Source organism: Canis lupus, chromosome 11 (assembly GCF_011100685.1).
Source record: "Canis lupus familiaris isolate Mischka breed German Shepherd chromosome 11, alternate assembly UU_Cfam_GSD_1.0, whole genome shotgun sequence".
NCBI lineage: Eukaryota > Metazoa > Chordata > Mammalia > Carnivora > Canidae > Canis > Canis lupus.
In genome coordinates this window covers 61,623,286-61,644,770 of record NC_049232.1, presented here as the reverse complement: position 1 = coordinate 61,644,770, position 21,485 = coordinate 61,623,286, and the positions used below count along the sequence as shown (strand labels likewise).

At 36.4% G+C, this 21,485-nt stretch overlaps 1 protein-coding gene across 3 annotated transcripts in view; it reads right to left on the bottom strand.

The window, feature by feature from the left end:
- SLC44A1 (solute carrier family 44 member 1) overlaps positions 1-21,485 on the bottom strand; it is a 191,902-nt gene that overhangs the window by 34,428 nt on the left and 135,989 nt on the right. The window contains exons 14-16 of one of the 3 annotated variants that reach the window (XM_038553005.1): positions 14,683-14,919; positions 12,667-12,747; positions 7,251-9,650 (exon numbers count right to left, since the gene is read on the bottom strand). In XM_038553005.1, the coding sequence (XP_038408933.1) occupies positions 9,627-9,650; positions 12,667-12,747; positions 14,683-14,919 (342 nt within the window). In that variant the 3' untranslated portion in view covers positions 7,251-9,626. Of the gene's footprint in view, positions 1-7,250; positions 9,651-12,456; positions 12,748-14,682; positions 14,920-21,485 lie in introns of those variants that run through there. The other 2 variants (XM_038553006.1, XM_038553004.1) reach the window with 2 other exon arrangements.

The window sequence follows — 21,485 nt, the reverse complement described above, 5'->3', positions numbered from 1 at the left end:
GATTCTCATAGGACACTGGCTTCTTTCTGAACTTTTCAACACCTGTAAGAGCTTCGATCTATACAGCTAGTTGAAGCTCAAATTTCAATCCTAACTTACATATTAACCTGGAGTGTGCAAATAGTAGCTTCCTGGAAGAAATCCTATAGATTTTTCTTTATTCTCTGAAATTTGAAATTGGATACAGAGTATACTTTCCACAGTCAAAGAAAAAAATTCTGGGTTCCTTTTAGGAGATGTGAGGCTTTTCACAGGATCTTTAATCACTAGGTGGTCTATAGAACAAGAAATTATATATATTTACATCAGAACCACCCAAAAAAAAGAATTAACAGTCCAGAATCATTAATATACTCCAGTACCTCAAGTACCTCCAGTGTTTGAGGAGGCCTCACAAATGTTCTGTAACAACTTTTGGCAAGATGGGTACAGATAAACATCTATGATCTGGGCATCATTCACATTTGCTAATGAAAAGTAGTCTGTACAGCAGCATCTTAAATAAAGTCCAAAACTATGAAACAAATTAGAAGTTTATTGGTATACCAAAAGGTCTTCCACTTATGCACATCCTCTTCTTTAGTCCCCAGTACCATTTAAAATACAATTAGTTTTAAACAAGCTTGCTTTTTCCAAACTTTAATGGGGCACAACCACTGCATAAATGATGGCATACCACAGTTTCACAAACCCATGAACTTAGCACAGATCCAGGCTTCCATTTACGTGCAGGGCGTACCAGCCAAAAGTGTTTTCCATTGTAAATGTTATCCAACAGGCTTTTTTCTACTCCACCTAATGGCTTAATTCAGTTGTAACCTTAGCATTCACAGGGCAAGTCAGATTCAAGCCTGGTCGGGCAGTGGATGAATTTGGTACTTCTTTGGTTTGTAGTGCTTTTATATTTTGTATCTCAAAGACCCTAGGATATGCTGAGAGGTGCTAGAAAGGAAGAGCTGGGAAATTCTAGGGTACCCTTGCAGCATAATGACCTAATCTGAAGACAAGATGTTGCCCAGGATCACTATTTCTACTGAAGAGTAGAATATGCCACCCCAAAATATGACTCTACAGTCTACAATTTCAAAACATGCCACCCAAAAAATGCCATTGTGGTATATTGATCATTTTGAACTGTAGGTACTTGAAAAACAGCAAATGCAGGAAGAGGCTTTCTCTGAATGCTCCTTATCTGGCTAAAGACAGATCCTCCAAAAGGAACTTGAGTGTCATCAATTCTCTTTTTGGGAGGTTCCTCAACGAGGGAGAATGGACTTATCACTGGAGACAAGAAGTCGACACCATACCCAGGCTAACTCTCTCACAAACTATCTTACCCCTCCTGTATTCTTCTAAGGGCCCACTCATCTTCCCTAAAAATCATCTCCTCTTCTCTATGAGACCTCCCCTTTCCCTAGTAAGATGGTGTTTAAGCTTGAATTCTAAGTCACCTTGGCGGGGGACGACTCAATTTTCCCTGGGTATCTCCCATGTATACATGAGGTATACATGTTAACAAATTTCTGCCTGCTTTTCTCTCATTGATCTGTCTTCTGTCATGTAGGGGTCTCAGCTAAAAACTCAGAAGGGTAGGGGGAAAATTATTTTCCTCCCTTACAGTGCTATTTATCACCATCCTGGGCATGGGAAAGGTTCCAACACAGTAGACAATGATATTCTTTCCTATAAAATTTTATTTATTACATAAAAAATTCTATACATTTTTTAGACTAAAATACAGTTTTCATTATAATTCTGGCAACTGAGTCAGTACACAGAGAAAACTTAGCATTGGATCAGCACTTTTTTTCTAGTTCATATTTCTGCACAAGAAAAACATTTCAAAGCTCCATTTCATATAGGCTCATTGTACTCTGAAGCCAGATGGAATTCCATCCATTTCAGAGCTCTTGTAAGTTAATTTCCCAGCAAGATTTGATAACTCCAGAAAGTTAATTGCTTAATATACATATTTTTAAAGTCCTCTGAGAGCATAATGCTCTGTCTGTAAAGTCTGCACTGTGTCAATAATGACAGTCACAAATAGTAGGGCTACAACCGTGTCTGTGGGGCATGTTCAAGCACCTACATGTTTGTTTCCCCACCTGAATACAGTGTAGTGACACTGTGATAAGGAAAAGCTCAAAATAGCGCTAAAGTAAAGGATCTCGAACTACAGAATTCATGGAAGGCTGAACTGTGATCCCATAGTTCGTAATGGACAGACAGGACGTGATACAAAAATTCATTTTGACACTATGAAATAGGATGCAAATGGCAAAAGAAAATGACGAAGACAAAAAAAGGCATCAGATAGAGAAATATGTGGTACCACAACATACTTCTCATGCTGGATCACACAGCAGTGAGCAATCGAGACACTGATGCGTGTTTTCTATTCATATCACCCCTTACACTGCACTTCCGTACACCGGGCTGGGCCTGACACTGGATATAAGGCTCAGAGCCTGAGCGATCAATAGCAGGTCCCTATTGCACTGACTCATCTTAAAGCTTGGCTGCCTCTTCTAGGAGCTCTATTCTCATCTCCAGAAGTTCAGATGGGCTGTGCCAGCAAGTACTTAAAGTTGGACCTTTGGTCTTCAGAAGATATGCTTTTGTCTTTGGTTGTTTTTCCAGAGCCCCTATTATTTTGTTAGGTGCCCTCTATGCTTTTCTCCCTACTTTTTTATTAGTTGTAATGTTTTTCCTCCTATAATCGGATCAGCTAACAACCCACTGAACTTACCTCACTGGGTACAAGACCTGTTTGAAGTGCACTCAGTGGTCAAGAATGTACTGAGTTAGTACAATTGAAACTTCTTTTCATTATGGAGCTCCCAGTATCCTTTTATAGGAAGGAAGAAGTCAGAAAACCTCAACAACACAATATAACCTTGCAGCACTAAGGCAACATAGAAGAAAGGTAACTTTCCCCATGCTAAGTCTCTGAAAACCAAAACTAGCACAAAAACAAGAGGAGCCAAAAAGAACTCTGAGCAGACTACTGGAACCCAGAAGGATGGGGAAAATTTACTGAATGGTCCCTGTCCCAAATCATCAGCCCCCAAAGTTGTCCTATTATTGTCTCATTCCTGCGAGGTATCTAACACAATTTATGAATCCTGGCCTGATGATCAACACGGCAAATAGAGTGCTCACATTTTCTAGTGGCAGGTAGAATGGTCTCTGGGATGCTGGCTGTAGCTTCCACTCAGTTCCATGCCCATTTATTCAAGTCTTCTTTTCAGTGCTTACTTTTACTCACACAGAATGGTTTAACACAAATTCCTGAAAAAAAATATAACTAACTCCAACTACATTCCAATCTGACAGGATGGGTGGATCAGATTCAGATGTGAAGATCAGAACATTCTCTCTAAGTCATACACATCTACAACAAAAGGAATATCAAATGTAGATACTTACACTGGACTTAGGGCCTTTTGCACCCGATATGGGAATTTCCACCCATGGTCTCTCCATTTGCTACTGCAGAAGGTTCATTAAAGCTCTTCTGGAGGTATGGGGTCGGGGAGGGAGCTGAATTTTCTCCTTTCTTCTCCAGCCAGTTATGAGATTCCCACTGCTTTCTTCAGCTTGAAAATGTAGGTAACGGTTTGATGTCTGACTATAAATGACTCATTGGAACCCAATCTTAAAAAGAACTTCAAACTCCTTTAAGGATTTCTAGCTGCTCCTTTAAGGGCCCCGAGGGCCCTCAATGTAGATGCAGCACCCTAACTAATAGTAAGGTTGAGATGTCAAGAAATCCACATGCTTCCCTAAAGAAGACCGGGTGGCTGCGGGGCAGTGGAGGCACAGTCTCATTAGCAGAGTGGCCAAAGGCTGCTCTAGGGGGTGACTAGAAAGGCAAAACAAAGAAATACCTCCCTGATATAAGGAGGGAGAAAAATAAATTTTGAATTCCCTGCCCTCCACCCCCAGCATCTGCTCCTCCAACTTTCTACTAAAATGTTATCAACTATGAACTATACTGAGTTTGCTCATTGATCATCATCTTCAACTGTTCTTGGTCATGATGACGGATATATTTTTAGACAGTGATCTACTGATAAGGTTTGTCATATCTGAGCAATAATAAAAAGAATTGAGTGTTTTGGTAGATGTGATAATTATAAGGATTCCTTCTTGGATTTTCTTGTCCATGCCCAAGAATTTGGTAGCTTGCCAAAATCCCCTCTCCAACACACACCATCATACCTCCAAGGAAAGAAATCTTACTGTCCTGAAGATTCAGTGTTGACCATTTTGTTACTCACTCAGATTAGTGTGGTTTCGATTTCCAAAGCTGGTACTAAATCAAAGTCTTCAAGTTATACAAATGATTCCAAGACAGAAGTTGGTAAGTACTATCTTAGAAGTTATCTTCAGTGGACGGCCTAATCACGACTTTATTTCAAAACATGTTATCACATCAACATTAGAGCAGCTTTTGATTTGTGTGCATTAGGCTCCAAGGGGCTGGTGGGGTGGAGGCTGGCAGATGGAGGGCCCTGAAATTCTATTACCATTTTAAATGTTCATAGATGTGCTATGCGCATTTGAGAGAAAGTCCATTGCTTTCATAAGCTTCTCAAAGGGGCCCATAGTCCTCCCAAAAGATTAAGAACCTGCTTAGGAATATCAAATATTAAAATCAGGTCTTAGCAAATAAAAGTGAAAATTTTTCTGAAACATTTAGGAATTACAATGTTTTCATATTCAACCAGATATTGACTAAACCTTTAGTTTAGTCAATTTAGTAACTGAAAAGCTTTATTATTCTGAATGCTCTGGCCTGGAGTATTTATTCCTCACGAAATCATTTTAGTTGTAAAATTGAGTATCAAAATGGGAAAACATTGTCTAATATTTTGGTTCCTAATAATTTCACGTCTTTTCCACAAATTTACTAATGAACTCCTTTAGAAAATATCAGACTTAAATCCTGTCCGTGTAATTTACAAAAGTGATCATTGTTCATGCAATACTGAAACTGAACCATGATTTGTCTTTTTTTACACATATAAAAATCACGAAGATGGGAAGAAAAGGTACTATAGTATTTCTATAGAAAGGTTTTCCACAGAAACTCTCAAATTTAAAAACTTGGCATTGAAGTTTTCTGTAAGAAAGATATTTTTAAAGATTTGAATCTTGGATTAAAATTTTCCTCTTAAAATGTAGAGAATAAGAATTTGGCTCACATTTATGAAATCTGAATGGGGAGAGTGTGCTATTTTAAATTGACAAGCATATGCAACATGCTTAGTTTTCTGATTTGCTTTTTAAGTTTGTTACATGCTTTAGATTTTTCTCTTGACCCATTCAAGGGTCTTGCTTTCAAAATTTAGGCTATGTGCCACTAATCAAAGATGAGCTAACTCCAAAAGCAGCCACTGTATCTGAACAGTGCCTACTTTTCAAAAGGGCTAATGTGCATACTTAGTACACAAAGACACATGAATATGCATTTAAAGCAAAAGGCAGTCTATGCTGTGAATATATAACACATTTATATATGTATTTACTTTGAACCTGCAATTTTCCAATATATATTCACAGACCACGTCTTAACAACTCTAAGCAAGCCCTTGTAGTGCACTCCTGTCAGATGGAATATATGAAAAGAATACAGAAATTAACTGTGGCAGGTGCATCGATAAGCCTCCAGACTCTCAGGATTTTTTTTTTTTTTTTTTTTAGTAGCAATAAAAAAAGCAGTAGAGAACTTATTGAAAGGTGAAAGAAAGCTTAAAGACTTTTCTGAAGGAAACTTCTCACAGGCTATGTTAAGGCTACTGGAAACTCCAAAAATTCAAGTGAGAAGGTTATTGACCAAAGATAAAATTAAATGCTTGGGTCACCATAATTGGCAACTCTGGTTTTGGAACTGACCCCATAGTTTTGTTTTGTAGGTGGGGTGGGTGGAGAGGACCTCCTGAAATGGATTTTATTAGCTAGTACAGGTGCCTGGTGGAAATGGCTGAAGCGTTGGGGGCACTGACATGGCCTGATACTTTGGTGCCAGCAGTTCTGTTGGGAGAACACTGCTCCGGTGTAAAGCTGCAGCTCAGGACCAGGGCAAAGGCAGGGGTCAGCTCTTCACTACCCCCTAGTGGGATGAAATCCTGAAACTGCCCTGGAAAGACAAGGGCCCCTGGCAGATACCAAGGTCAATGGTATCAGAAATCAGCAGCTTAATGTTCTTTGCTGAAAAAAGAAAATATAAGAGTAAGGGGATATTCTCTAGAGAAAAAAACTTATTTCCAGTATAATTTTAAAATAGACTTAGGGAGCGCCTCCTCCCCAACCACTGTGGAAGAAGTTTGGGGAACAACACACAGTTAAGCTACTTAAATTGCAGTACGTGGGGTTTAATCATGCTATAGGATAGGATAAAAGCTCTAATCCTAAACATGAAGCATTGCATTAAATGATTTAAAGGAACAACTTGCTTTGAGCTCTGCTCATCCATGCAAGGATTATATAATCTCAATGCCCTAGCTAAATTCCTAATGTTTACCTAAGGCGCTGGTTAAGCCTCCCATAGAAGATGGGTCTCGTGGATTTATAACTGAAATATATATCCTTTTCCCTTCCATTTTATATTACAGCAGCGCTTGCTCTTGAGGCAGGAGCCTAGAAAGTCTAAATCATGTATCAGAGCCTTTTTCTGATAACAGAACCCACAGTGATACTCTGGTCACCATGATCAGTATTTACAGTAGAGGACCCTAACTGTGACTCTGGAGATGTAAGTACTGAACACAGTTTTGAAGATCCACCACAGAAAAAGACACAAACCACAACACAGAGTCAATGGCTTATAAAATTATTCAGGTCACCACATATCACAGATAATTTTTGTTTTTCATCTATTCTTCGCACTTGGGCAGAAGATGGAGGCAGTGAGCGAATAGCAATAAGGCAGCCCAGAGCTAGCTGGAGAATGACTCGCAATGAATGAAAGAGGCAGCAGGAATATCCAAACATAACCTCAAAACATTTAAATATTGCTAAAAAGCCTCTGTGAGGCTTTATAACACGTATCAAGGAATGAAGCTCACAAGAGAGTGATATTCTCTGTATTAAATATCTCTCTGTGTGTGCCTGTGTAATGTATATATGCACAGATGCATATATCTACTTACATGGCACACAAATTTACTTAGGGAAAACAGCCTGGCAATTAATTTGAAACTCAAATGACATGGTTACACATAGATCATAATTTCTAAACACAATGTTAGTAAAACAAAATTTATTTGTAAAACAGGACCTGTTATATAAAATGGCACACAATCAAGTTATACAAAAATACAAAATTTCTTTCTGATTACAGTTCTAGTTGCAAATGATAATTAGAAAGCATTCCTGGTGGCTTCCAAATAGCTGAGATTGCGAGCAAATGCAACAGGGAGCAGCAAGAGTCCATGATGTTGGGATGTCCAAGTGAGTAGAACCTAATTTCCAAATTCAAGACTTCCATCACGTCACTTTGGAGGGACATCTCCTAAAATAGCTAGCTCCTAGAATGTCTTCTGTTCTGATACTCGTCTTCCAAACTTTTTCCAATCCTAAATTTAGTTCCCAATGTTTCTTAACGTCCAAAATCTGTGTGGCTATGAAACAGAAGGTATTCCGAATTTTCTCACATTATTTGCTCTCTCATCTATTTGGGTAATTGTTAGTTACATAATTATATTTATTCCATTTCAAATGATACAAAAGAGTACAATGATACTGTCTGGCTGATGTTAGATGTTAACTTCTGGAGAATTACTGTTTCAAAATAGCTATTCTCACAATGTTGGTTTCTCAGGTCTTGCCAAGATATGAGCTCTTAACTGTGTGGTTTTTTTTTTTTTTTTAATCCAGACTCTTATTGCAAATATTCTGAAAAATCAGAAATATTACATGAGCTTTGAAAAGAAACCAAGGCATTTAGCAAATTTTAGCCTAGCTAGAGTAAAGAACACGGATACTTAAAAACAAAAAACAAAAAACAAGGAAACAATTTACCTTTTGCAGCAATTTAAAGGTCTAACCCTTTGAAAGCAAGCACGTGAGCAAATCGCTGCTTATTAAGCCCTAGTGACATTAATTGTATGCATTTCCATAATACCGGTCTAATTCACTGTCTAATTCTGGTAGGAGGCAATGCTTTCTTTCAAAAGATTCTTCTTCCATGGAATGATAAAATGCTGAGGCTTTTTTTTTTTTTGTACAGAGCCTGTATTTAGTGCAATAAGTTTAAAAAATTTGCTCTGAAATATTTACTTTACATTAACAAAAATAGCTTTTTTTAAAAAAATCGTAACAAAAAGGAGTTATCGCATAAACAGATCATGAATTATTCTTAGCAAATTACACTTTTTTTTTCTTAAAGCATTCACCATTACAATAAGCAGAACAATGGAATATTAGCCATTCATATCTGGTAAGCTTCAGGAATAAAAAAGAAAAACAACAAGAAACAAAAAACCCCAAACCCATTCCCAAAGAAAAAGAATATTCAACACTTGAGGATCAAAAAAATATAACCAATTCTTCAGTGAAACATTGTAGGATTCTGGATACTGAATGAATTGCCGAGGAGAGGAGCACCTGCCAGTATGTTTTCAGATTTTACAGCAAGCATTTGAATAAAATGGCCACTTAAGCCTGAAGCCACTGAAGTTCCTTAGAAGCAGAAGCCCAAGCACTGGAATCTGCAATGCTTTGTGTTCCACAATTCTCTCCCTTTTTTATTCCTCCCAGCATTACTTAATCAGCAAATCAATACACAGAAACTTAAAGGCTAAAGTTGCTGGGCACCCCAGCTTCCCTTCAAATCAGGCACACAAATGTGTGGAGGATGCTACTACAGTAAAAAATGAAAGAAAGACAAACTATAAGAACAAAGTTTGCATAAGAAAGATTATCTACCCTTTTCTTTTTAACCTACTCTCTTATAGAAGCTTAGGGTAAACTACAAATACCTGAGGAGTTGGTTACTTTTTAATGTTGGCTGACAAATGCATGAGCTATTATGAAAATTCCCATATTGAGTCCACTAGTATGTTTCTAAAAGTAAAATGACATGGCTTCTTTGATTGGGGAAAACTGATTGGAGTATCTCCTTATTTATCTGAAAGCATATGCCTAGTCTCATCCCACTAGGACTTATGCATCAGTAAAATAAGACCTTGATTTTATGCATACATCAGGGAAAATCACCCCTGAATAAACTTTAGACAGAGAATTCGGTACAATCATTTTACCTAATTTAAATAACTAAAGTTAAAATCTCCTCTAAGTTATTAAAAATGTTAATCAGATATGAATCTTAACATTTCCATTAAGACAATTACAATTGAAAACATTAAATGACGGCAGTTGCCTTGTAAAAGCCACCCGTATGAAAGGAGTACATGTTTGACAAAAATAAGCATAAAAAAGGTATTAAATCCCTGTTCCTTTTCTCTGATTTTGGCTGATTATGTGTGTGTGTGTATATACATATACATATATATACACACATACATATACATATATACACACACCCACACACACAAATACATAGTTATGTGTATATATTGTTTTGGAATGTCAATGGGTTCCATAACGGTCGGCTAGGTTCAAGCAGAACTTGCTCCCGAAGCCTAGAAAACAAAGTCATACAGAGTATAATCTTAGACAATTACCATTAAAAGGAGATCATGAATGATGTTACAAATACATAGATGGTGATAAGCGGCAGCAAAGCAAAATGGACTGAGAGCCTTTCTCCTTGAACTTCTATTCCAGGGGCTATAATTCCTATGAATGTTGAAAATCACACTTCCTTTTGGGGGAATCTTTGAGATATGTAGAAGAATACGTCTATGGCCTAAGTTGCTATAGTGTTCAGGTTTCTTTTCTCCCCTTTCCTCTATAAATTCTTTCCTGTACGCGGAAGGCCGGAATGTCTCTTTCTTAAACTTCTACATCACATTTGGATCAATTTTTCTAAAATCATTTTCAAAGATTTATAGGATGACCTCACAAACCTTTAAAGTTTCCTTAACTGGTGAGGTTCTCTCAAAAAAAATAAAAATAAAAATAAAAGCTCAAGAGTTAAACTGGAAGTACTTATTTACTTCAACGGTCTCCTGTCAAAAGGGAAACTTAAAACCTCATTTTTCCTGAATGTTATTCTATAGGCAAAAAGTAAACCCTAAATTAAAATATCCCATCAAGAAAGAAGATAGACAAGTGAACTTAAAGAGCAGATTGTATAGATACAGCAAAATAGGTATGACACTTTTACAGAATTTTCATCTAAGGGAACAACATGTGAATTAAACCAAGCAAATAAAAATAAGCAATCCTAAATTCTATCAATCCCTAAATTTGAGTGAGGAATTTCTCAGATAATTATTTAGGGACACATCCAAGAGAGTGGTCAACTCTTATCATGCTAATTTAAAAAGAGAGCTAAGAATCAGAGCTACTGGTTATGCTTCAAATTTTTAACTACCCTGTAAGCAACATCTCAACTTCTCTCCTGGGAAGTTTTTAAATCATATAAAACATCATTCTTAGAGATCAAATGCTATAATGTCCAAAGCACCAGAAGAACAATGCACATAAAAGATAGATTTGGGGACATAGTGGAGGGTTTTGCCATTAATCAGCAAGCAATGAACTGATGAACAACATAAAATAAAAGCAAAATATGAATGAAGATTTTAAAGCAGAGTTTGAGTTAAGGGACATTAATTTAAAACTGAAAGTAATATTGGAAAAAAAAATCTTTCTAAATCTTGGCTTCTGGTAGAATGCCCCATAACTTGGGCAATTCTCCTAGTATTATCACCAATGAATTAGGGGTTTAGGTAAGAGAATTCTGCATTCTGGTCAACCGCAATTTATCTTTCACTAAAGAATGATGCAGAAATACATATGCCAATTCATGGTCAAACTAAGCTAGTCTAGACCTCCAAATACTTCTCCCTTTTAAAAAATGATTATTACCGACAAATGATTTAATAGAAAAGTGTCAACTAGTGGAAAGGCAGAAAAGGGAGAGAAAAAATGGCTTGCATTTTCAGATTTTATGTTTTACCTTTTTAAGTTATAGGCTGGGATCCTTATTTACTGAACAAGAAAGACGAACAGTGGCAAGAAGAAAGCCTTCCTCATTTCCCCATGCCACCAGAAAGTTGGCAAGAACCTTTATTGCTGTCCCCCTCAGCCAGTGTTAAGTAAGAGGGATACAGAAAGAAAGAAAGGGAAGGCAAGTAACCAGACTGGGGGTGTTGCTGATGGTGCCCCTCGCTCACTCAATGCAGTTCTGGTAGATGCAGGCTTAATTAAAACTAAGAGCTCGACATCCCTTTACTTATGATTAGAGTGATCTGTACCTTGGAAAGTAAACATTGAAGTCTTGACTTTATAATTATCAATGCTATTAAAAGTAACACCAAAACATGCCCTGGAAGGGGTTATGGAGGAAAGAGTTTATTCTAAACATTCTGCTGAGGTTTTAATTTAGGTTGAATATACAATTATTCTGCATATCCATATAGCCTTCCTCCCTCCCTATCTTAAACAGACCCATTTTCTTTACTCTTGTATACTTAAATGGGCTTGTTTTATATTATGTATTTATTTTTAAGATGGAAACCTATGAAATCAACCACTTACTACACTATAAAGAAGAAAGAAGAGTCTTCATCTCATACTTTTGGAGGTTATGTGCAATTAGAAGGCACATTATTTAAAATGAACTGTTTAAGGAGGTAGGCAATCATATAATATCTTGTAGTAACATGCTCTTTAAGAACAATACATTTGTAAAATAAGCAGTAATTACACAAACATACGCAAGAGACATCTGTCATTATGCAGAGGTGGGAATATCTGTGGGAAAAGCAACTCAGGAGTCTCTTACAGTGATTAAGTTGCTTTTTTTTTTTCTTCAAATGTAAGTAGAGTACTTATAATACATATATATCACTGACCAGAGATCATTTATCCTTCTCACAATTAAGCTGAGGTTAGAGAAGACCAGGTTGTCTTACTGAGCGGGAACGTGAGTGCTGATGGAAATAAACCTTGTTGGCTACTGAAAAATAGCTTAAGAAACAAAGAAAGTACAATCCAGGCAACGGAAGAAAAAGTCAGCAAAGGGTAAAAGACAGGAACAGAAACAAAACAATATTTAAAAAGTGGGGGATATGAATTTTAGCAAGTTGAAAGGAATTATCACCTCCCAAAAATGACAAAAATCAGACTGTCCATTCAACCGTATAACCACATGTTCAGTCTGATGAAAACCAAACACTGACAGTTAAAAAGATCCCCCCCTCTTGTGTCCCCCCCCCCCCCCCCCAACCTCCCCACCCTGCATTGAACCAGCAGTTTTACTTTAGGGACAAAAGAGCCCCTGCCCACCACAGGCACAGGAAAACGATGCTGTTCCTTTCAGCTTACTTTTACAGAAGGTGACCTCAGTTGTGACAAGAATTCTGCAATCCAGGTGATGGGTAAACACACAAACAGAAAGAGCAGCATGTCCTGCGTGATACAGATAACCAAAGCTTCTCCCGAAGAAGTGCAATCAGTGAAGACAGAGAGAGAGAGGAAGTGAAAATGAAACTCTTGGAGGCCGGCCACTGCCTCATCTCCACCTACCATCGGTTTTAGCTCTCTGGCATCAGCAACGCCTCCCTTCCCAGCTTCTTTCATTGCTTTTCTACTGTTTTCCACAAACTCCTGCAAAATATGGACCAGATTGCATGAATTCTTGGGTCCTTTCAGATGATGGTTGGTAGATGACTTCTAAGGAGCATTTACATTTTTGATTCTATGTTAGTAAATGGATGGCCTGAAAACATAGCAGTAAATTATATTTATTAACTCTACACAAGAGCTGCTAAATTTGTGTGGATAGGCTGCAATTTGTCAAGATAAAATCTTTTTGATCCATTCGTTGTGACCATCGTACTGAGGCTCAAGGTAAGAATGTTACTTCTATTTGGAAGAGAAAATACCTAACTTTTTTTTTTAAAAGGACTGTTTTCCCAGACTTGGTTATTGTTTTGTTGTTCTACTTTTTCCAAATCAAGGTTAAACGGAACAACAAGAGCATTTTACTCCATACTCCAGCATTTACGCCCTCTCTTTAAAATAACCTTAGAAGGTAAAAGAAAACATCGATACTACTATGTCCAGAACACAGTTTTTACCAAGCCATAAATGAGCTACTTAAAAAAAAATGCCTATCTGGCTTTGAAATTACTCCATAAAGCAGGAAGACAGGAAGTAACAACCAGAACTTGTGGTCAAAAGTAGTTAAAATGGGATTGTGCCCCAAAGGAGACATTTCTATCCTGTCAAAGTTTATGGAGTACTTCTCCATTAAATATTCTCATCATTCTTACAGAAAACACTAAAAGAAGAAAAAGTATATTTTTTTTACTCAGCTTCTGATCAGGGGTTTAAAAAACAAAAACAAATTCTTCTTCCTTTTTTTTTTTTTAATCTACACCCACATGGCACTGAAATTTATAACCCCGAGATCAAGAGTCACATGCTCTACCGACTAAGCCAGCCAGATATCACCAAATTCTTCTTCTAAATGCCTTCATCAGCAGGGAGGTAGAATGCTCACAAGTCAAATACCATCATGAAGACAACCAGTTAGAATTATAATTTAGACATTATGAAAAAGTCCAAAATTTAGCTGATGGTGTTCTCAGTGAAAGAGATCATCAGTACCAAATATGTCCGTTAAATCATTTACAACTTTTGCAATTGGGGGGAAAAAAAGGAATCTATCTTATTTATTACCACATTTATTTTAGATTTAACTAGATAAACCACACTCCTGGGCAGAGGACTTGTTATCTTAGTGTCTAATATTTACTCTTCAATGTTACCTACTCTTCAGGTAGGAATATTTCACTGCTTAACAGCAAAGTATTATTATTAAGAAGTATCCTTAATTTGGTAGCATTTGACATTGGTAACAGTATTTGAACCATTTAAATACGGTTTCTAAATTTTTAAAAAATTCTATTGAGATTCGAAAACAGGGAAGCTGCAGAGGCTACATAAGTATAAAGAATGTAAATGTTAATACCTGTGTAAAGATTTGGATCTTGACTAATGGAAAATAATACAATCAGGGTCTGTTCATCTGTATTCATTACGCAACACCCTCAATTTGGCCTGGCATACTTAGGATAATGAGTTCTAGTGGGGTTGATAGCAATAATATTTGGAAAGATGATAGATGGAGAAATACAGACAGGTACTACAACCTAGGAAGTCTTTGAGCTCCACTTTAGGAAAGGGCACTGAGAACATCAGTGGTCCAATGTTCCAATTCAAGGGCTAAAACTCGGTTTAAAAAGTCAATTCTATTCCATCTAATCGCAGAGAGGGAGGCAGTAGTATGACATAATGTGAACTCAGGGCTAAAGTGGGTATGGCTACAGCTTGGTGTATTTAAATTTTCCCATCCATGCCAAGGATGGGACTTTCTTCCCTGATTTCCCTATGACTAACCTCATTCCTGAACACTACAGGTATAACTCCAAATTACTCAGTTACATATACTAGGAGTGAATTACAGAGAACGTTTTGCAGAATATTTTCACTAGTATTTTTACCCCTAAAGCAGTCGAGGGCATTTGAAGTACTTACCATCAGCACTTTATCCATATAGAATTCTCTGCCAGGGCTCCCATCATTGTATTTTGTATCAATGGCAAAACACAAGAATAATACATCCACTACCATTTCGTAAATGGACAGGAAGCAATGAGCGACTAGGAAAGCAAAGAGGCAGACGATGATCAGAGGCAGCACCCATACTGTGTAATCTTGCTGGTAGTTGAGCAGCATAATCCCAGCCAAGCCTGTGCTGCAGACTATCAGCACCTGAAGCAGAGAGAACAAAGAGGACACTTAATAGCCTACAACAGAAAATCACCATTTCTTCATCATTTGCAGACTTCAAATTCCCTTCAACATGTATAAATGATGGTCGCATACATTCATTCCACCTCAAGTTAGGAAGTATAATTCACATATATCCACAGACACGTATACATATATATCACATAAATAAAACAGAATCCGTTAAACACGTCTGGTTTAAATGAAAAATAGTCATGTTTTCCAAATGTTATGCTGGTTCCTTAAAACTTCCCATATTTAGCACCTTTAAAACTTCCCATATTTAGCAATTTTTAAAATCAAGGTATGCATATTTTAGAAAATTCCCTTAGTAGCACTTAGAAGAAAATTACTGACATTCCAGGGTGTTGCTATGTACTTTTTTCTAAGCACTTTTACATATATGAAACAGTATTATATATGAATCATTAAAATCTATTCATTAATATTTATAGCATCATTCTAAATGTTTCATAAATACTTAGCCACATAATTTCATTTTAGGGGTGATTTAAAATTTGACTGGGCTTCTCCAACTAGAGACTTCTATTGTTTTCTGGCTGCAACAAACATCTCTAAGGGTTCTTTGTTTCACATTTTATTTCACACAGTATACGTGGTGAATTTAATATGATTTGCCTTGAAATTTAGATTTGGATTACCTTATGAGCAAAGAGGTTGCCACAAACATCCATCATAGAAGAATACAAGAAATAGCCAATTTGCTTATTGTCAAGAATGACCTACTCTGATCTTTCCCATGCAGCACTTTACATTTCTTGTGGTTCTTTTAATACATTTTAGTTCGGTTTTTCAATCTCTATGAATGGTTTATGGCGAACATTATCATCCTCATTTTATAGACTGGGAAATGTGCTCAGAGATGCTAGGCAACCTGCCCAAGGTCACAGAGTAGAAGAGCAGGCAGCACCCAAATAACGGTGTTACAATGCCAACTCCAGCACTATTTGTAGGTAAAAACTCAGGAAATGCTTGGATTTGAATATAAAGCAGTAACAGGTTTTATTGAATCCTGAACAGAGTTTTGCTCAGCCCCTTACTTGGCCTACCACCCAGCATTAAATAACAAAGGAAAAGAAAGAATGCTCTAGAATCACAGCAGCCTTTCCTTGTCCAGTGCTGAGAATGTTACAATGCCAACTCCAGCACTATTTGTAGGTAAAAACTCAGGAAATGCTTGGATTTGAATATAAAGCAGTAACAGGTTTTAATGAATCCTGAACAGAGTTTTGCTCAGCCCCTTACTTGGCCTACCACCCAGCATTAAATAACAAAGGAAAAGAAAGAATGCTCTAGAATCACAGCAGCCTTTCCTTGTCCAGTGCTGAGAATGGTTTGAGAATTCTCTTGCCTTTTCCCTACTATTTATCCACACCAAAGCACCTCTCCCTCAACATTTTAACCAAGAGTTATAAGGCATTAGGTGAAATATTGATCAGGCTATAAATGACCCTTCTCAGATTTAGGGAGCAAATCTGGGTTTATCCAAAATTTGAAAGACCCTCCACCATTTTTTGAGGCACTCAGGAATCCTCTTTAATAGTTACTTATTTTCTGGGGTGATTTCTACAGATAGCTAATTATATCTGTTTTCCTTCACTCTTTTTGGTTTTTAGAATCAGTTATTTCTTATACTCATCTTCAAATTTTTGATATTCATCCTGCAGGACTGAGGGTCTTTTGCTCTCATTATACCACCAGAAGTTAAGCCACATTTGAAATGTTAAAGTCAAGTAAAGGGAGAAGGTATGGCTCAGACAAACCAATGCTGAGACCAAAGCTGTTGAGGTGGGAGGCTAGATATTGTCATATGAGAAAAATCTTCAAGAATTAATGATATTTAGCCAAAAAGGTCAAAGAAATATAATAATTACTCCCAAATATTATGAAAGGGTATCATCCATTTATTCAAGCAGAGGATACATTAACGGTTCTCAAACAATAGAGGAGATAGGTATCACTTGGGGAGTTTGTGAATAACAGATTCCTGGGCCCCACCCCTAGAGTCCAATAAGGGGAAGCCCAGCAATATTCATTTAAAAAGTACCTAAGGTCATTGTGATAAAGTCCACAGCCTGTAAGAAGTACTGGTCTGTATCAGTGATCTCCATACTGATCACAAATACCCGAGGAGTATTTGAGGGGATCACCTAGGACTTCAAATTGTCTCTCTCATTTATTGAAATTTTTTAATACTATGCTTTATATGCTTCATAAATTATTAAACACAGCACATATATTAATAAATATAAATATATTAGGAAGTGGGCTCAAAACTTTTTTCTAATAAGACATATGATTTAAAAAGTTTTGACTCTTCTGCAGGAAGGAAAGGGTGCTAGTTTTGTAATCAGAAAGATGTAGATTTGAATCACAGAGTTAATACTTCTTAGTTTTGTAACTCGAAGCAAGGTCAAATTTAACCTGAGTCTGTTTTTCTGCCTTTAAAAGAGACATAATAGTACACACATCCCTAAGTATTAAAATAAGGCATTCTGAAACCCCACAGTGCTTGGCAATCATTGTTTTTTCCTTTCATTTCCACCATAAATCTTGCATTTATGATGTCCTTTCCACATGGAACTCAAAGTTTTGAAGTATTTTGTTTACCAGTAAAATAGCACCTATAAGTAATAATTCATATCCTCATTTTTAATTAATCGATACCAAATAAACTTCCAATGATTAATGTTAGAAAAAGTATTATCAAATAGAGATAAAATAATTTCACACAGAAGTGAAGAGCTTGAGATTTTGTGGGTGTTTTTGTATAGTTTTATTGGGCAAATATGCACTATCTACTGGACTTGAAAATGTTTAAATAGCTTGTAAATCTCTATTTTTATCTGTGGGGGCCCTATAGACCAGTGATCACAGTTCACAAGCCACTACATTAGAGGACCTAAGATCCCTCCCAAATCTAATTTACCATGCCATGAAACTACTTGGGTTCCATGGAAATGGGATCCATGGCACTGTCTTTGGTTTTCTTTTAAATTTAGGGATTTTAAAATTAAATCTTAAGACAATTTTGAATTCATGGGTAGGTGTGAGAAATAACACAGATGATTCCATGTACCCTTTACCTAGTTCCCTTCAACGATTACATCTTGTAAAACTACACTATAGTATTGTACAATATCATAACCACAGTATTGACATCAACATAGTCAAGATACAGAGCATTTTCATCATCACAAGGATCCTTCACCTTACCCTTTTTTATGACTATTCCTATTCCTCCCCCAACCCCATCTCTAACTGGGTGACCACAAATCTGTTCCCAATTTCCATAATGTTGTCATTTTAAGACTGTTTCAAGCCCCACATTCGGCATACAGCCTACTTAAAAAAAAAAAGGTATCTAAGAATGTTATATAAATGGAATCAATACAGTATTTAATTTTCTGGGATTGGAGTTTTCCACTCAGCAAAATTCCCTCATGATTAATCCAAGTTGTATATTATCAATAGTTTGTTCCTGACACTTTTATTTTTTTAAAATGACTTTATTTATTTGAGAGAGAGTGAGTGAGTGAGAAAGAGCACAGGCAGGGGGAGGGGCAGAGGGAAAAGCAAACTCCTTGCTCAGCAAGGAGCCGGGATGACATGACGTGGGGCTTGATCCCAGGACCCTGGAATCATGATCTGAGCCAAAGAGCAGACAGTAGGTGCTTCACCAACTGAGCCACCCAGATGCTCCCTGTCCTTTATAATGCTTATTCAGATCTACCCACTTGAACTATCTAATCAGAAAACTATTTCTGCATACTAGTAGCCACTTTTAATTGTAACGAAAGAAATGCTTTCAAAAGATTTCCTGCATTCTGTGATCAGAACTACATTTTAAAAAAGATAACTAAAGAATATTTATCTCAGTATGTTGAAAACCCAGAAGACTTTATTCCCCTCTCAATTTTTTCCCTCCTTTTTTAGTATCTCGATTAAAAAATAATTTATCATCCGTGGCTTTTTTACAGTGTTACAAATTTTGTATTATTCCAACTTATATGTTTCTGGAAAGCAATTTAGCAATGTACATCAAGAAACCTATTATGTACTTTGACTCATTAATTCCACTTCTATGATTCTGGGCTCAGGAAATAAGGATCGACACAGGCAAGGATTTGTATACAAAAGTTTCACAGTATCATACTTTATATTCATAAATGAGAACAGTTTAACCGTAAAAAGAAATTGGAGGTTTGGTTAAATAAATGATGATACAGCAATTGTTTAACCATGTTTAAAACATTTTTAATAAAATAGGAAATGCTCATAACACAATATGAAGTGAAAAGAGGGATATAAAGCTGCCTTTTCTACTAGATTTTAAATTCTTTTTATTGACTAGTATATAACCAGTACCCAGAAAAGTCCCTCACACATTAGTAGTGGGCATTCTAGAATATTTGTGGAATGAAAAAAAGGTTATGATAAAACTAAAGAAAAAATTTTGACAGGTCACTAAGCTGCTGAAAAACTCAAAGTCAATTTTAAAATATTGTATTTTATCATCTCTATATTTCTCCATTATACAAAAATCCATATTTATTTATTTTTAAAGATTTCATTTATTTATTCAGAGAGAGGTGGAGACATAGGCAGAGGGAGAAGCAGGGTCCCTGTAGGGAGCCTGATGTGGGACTCGATCCCAGGACTCCAGGATCACGCCCTGAGCCAAAGGCAGACACTCAACCGCTGAGCCACCCAGGCATTCCAAAAATCCATATTTTATAGAGATTATTATGGTAACGCAGGGGAAGGGGTTTCCAATCACTGACATTTTCAATATCCAAACATATTTTCAATATCCAAAGATAATCATTATTAACATTTTGAGACAGTAATTCTTTTTCATATGTACATTCTTAAACAGTACTTAACAGTACTAACAGTTTAAGTACTTAAACAGTACTTAACAGTGATAGTCCAGTAGTTTTACTCAGCCTTTTCGCTTATCATATTATAAACTTTTAATGAAAAATATGGTCTAATAGGTAAATAATAGTCTGCTATTATTTCTAACCATTTCTCTATTGTTAGGCAGTAGATTTAGAAAATTTTTTTTTACTTTTTTAAAATTTAAATTCAATGAACTAACATGTAGTATATTGCTAGTTTCAGAGGTAGAGGTCAGTGGTTCATCAATCTTATATAATGCCCAGGGTTCATTATATCACATGAACCTCCTTAATGTCCATCACCCAGTTACCCTGTCCCCCAGATCCCCACCCTCCAGCGACCCTCAATTTGTTTCCTAGAGTTCAGCATCTCTTATGGTTTGTCTCCCTCTCTGATTTCATCTTGTTTTATATTTGTCTCCCTTCCTCTATGATCCCATTTTGTTTCTTGAATTCCACTTATGAGTGAAATCATATAATTGTCTTTTTCTGATTGACTTATTTTGCTTAGCATAATACCCTCTAGTTCTATCCATGTCATTGCAAATGGCAAGATTTCTTTCTTTTTGTTTTTTTTTTCTTTTTCTTTTTTGATGGCTGGGTAGTATTCCATGGTGTATATCCATATCTTCTTTATCCATTAATCTGTCAATAGACATCTGGGCTCTTTCCATAGTTTGGGTATTGTGAACATTGCTGCTATAAACATTGGGGTGCAGGTGCCCCTTCAGATTACATCTGTATCTTTATGATAAATGCTTAGTAGTGCAATTTGTTAGGCAGCAGATTGTTTGCAATTGATAACTATTAGAAATAATACTCTATTTTTCTGTATTTAGAATTATTTCTAGTAGTGGTTTACCATCAAGAGAATTCCTGAATCAAAAGACTTCTTTAAAAAAAAAATCCAAGGGCAAACTTAATGTCAGCGCATAGTGACTTAAAACTGAGAAACCAGACAGACCTAAGTTTGAACTCCAGCTTTGCCACATTCTAGTTCTCTAAATTTGGGCAACGTATCTAGTTCTCCTAACTTTGGTTTCCTCTGCTATAAAATGAAGGTAATAACAGTGGCTCACCTTACAGGGGAGGATGATTAACACTTCACATAAAATACATTCCTCAGTACCTAGTGCTGAGCAAGTGTCTCCATCAGAGTTTACTAAAATCACCATCATGATCAAGTGCTGCTCCTGAATATAATTTTCTGTTACTCTTCTAATATGGCTTCTCTTTTATTTTAATTGCTCTGTGTACACATGTTCTTACTTTAAGTTGCCTCATATCCTTCTTAGTAGATAAATTATAAATATGTAAAACATATAGACAAAAAATCTGAAGCCTTCTTAAATTAGTCATATAGCATATAAATAACAGCAATAGTTAATAAGAGTGTCAAACACTACACTCAGTCCTTAACATGGATTAACTCATTCAGTCCTTACTATAAAACATTTCCTCTTGTAAGAACATGACAAGGACAAATCCAACAGTCATAATGTAAGTTGAATTACAGATTCTCAAAATAACTGCACAGTTTTATAATTCTTTTCAGATGACAGTTGCCTGAGAACTTGAAACCACACTGTGCTATCCATGCCTCTATACATCAAATATTTTTTC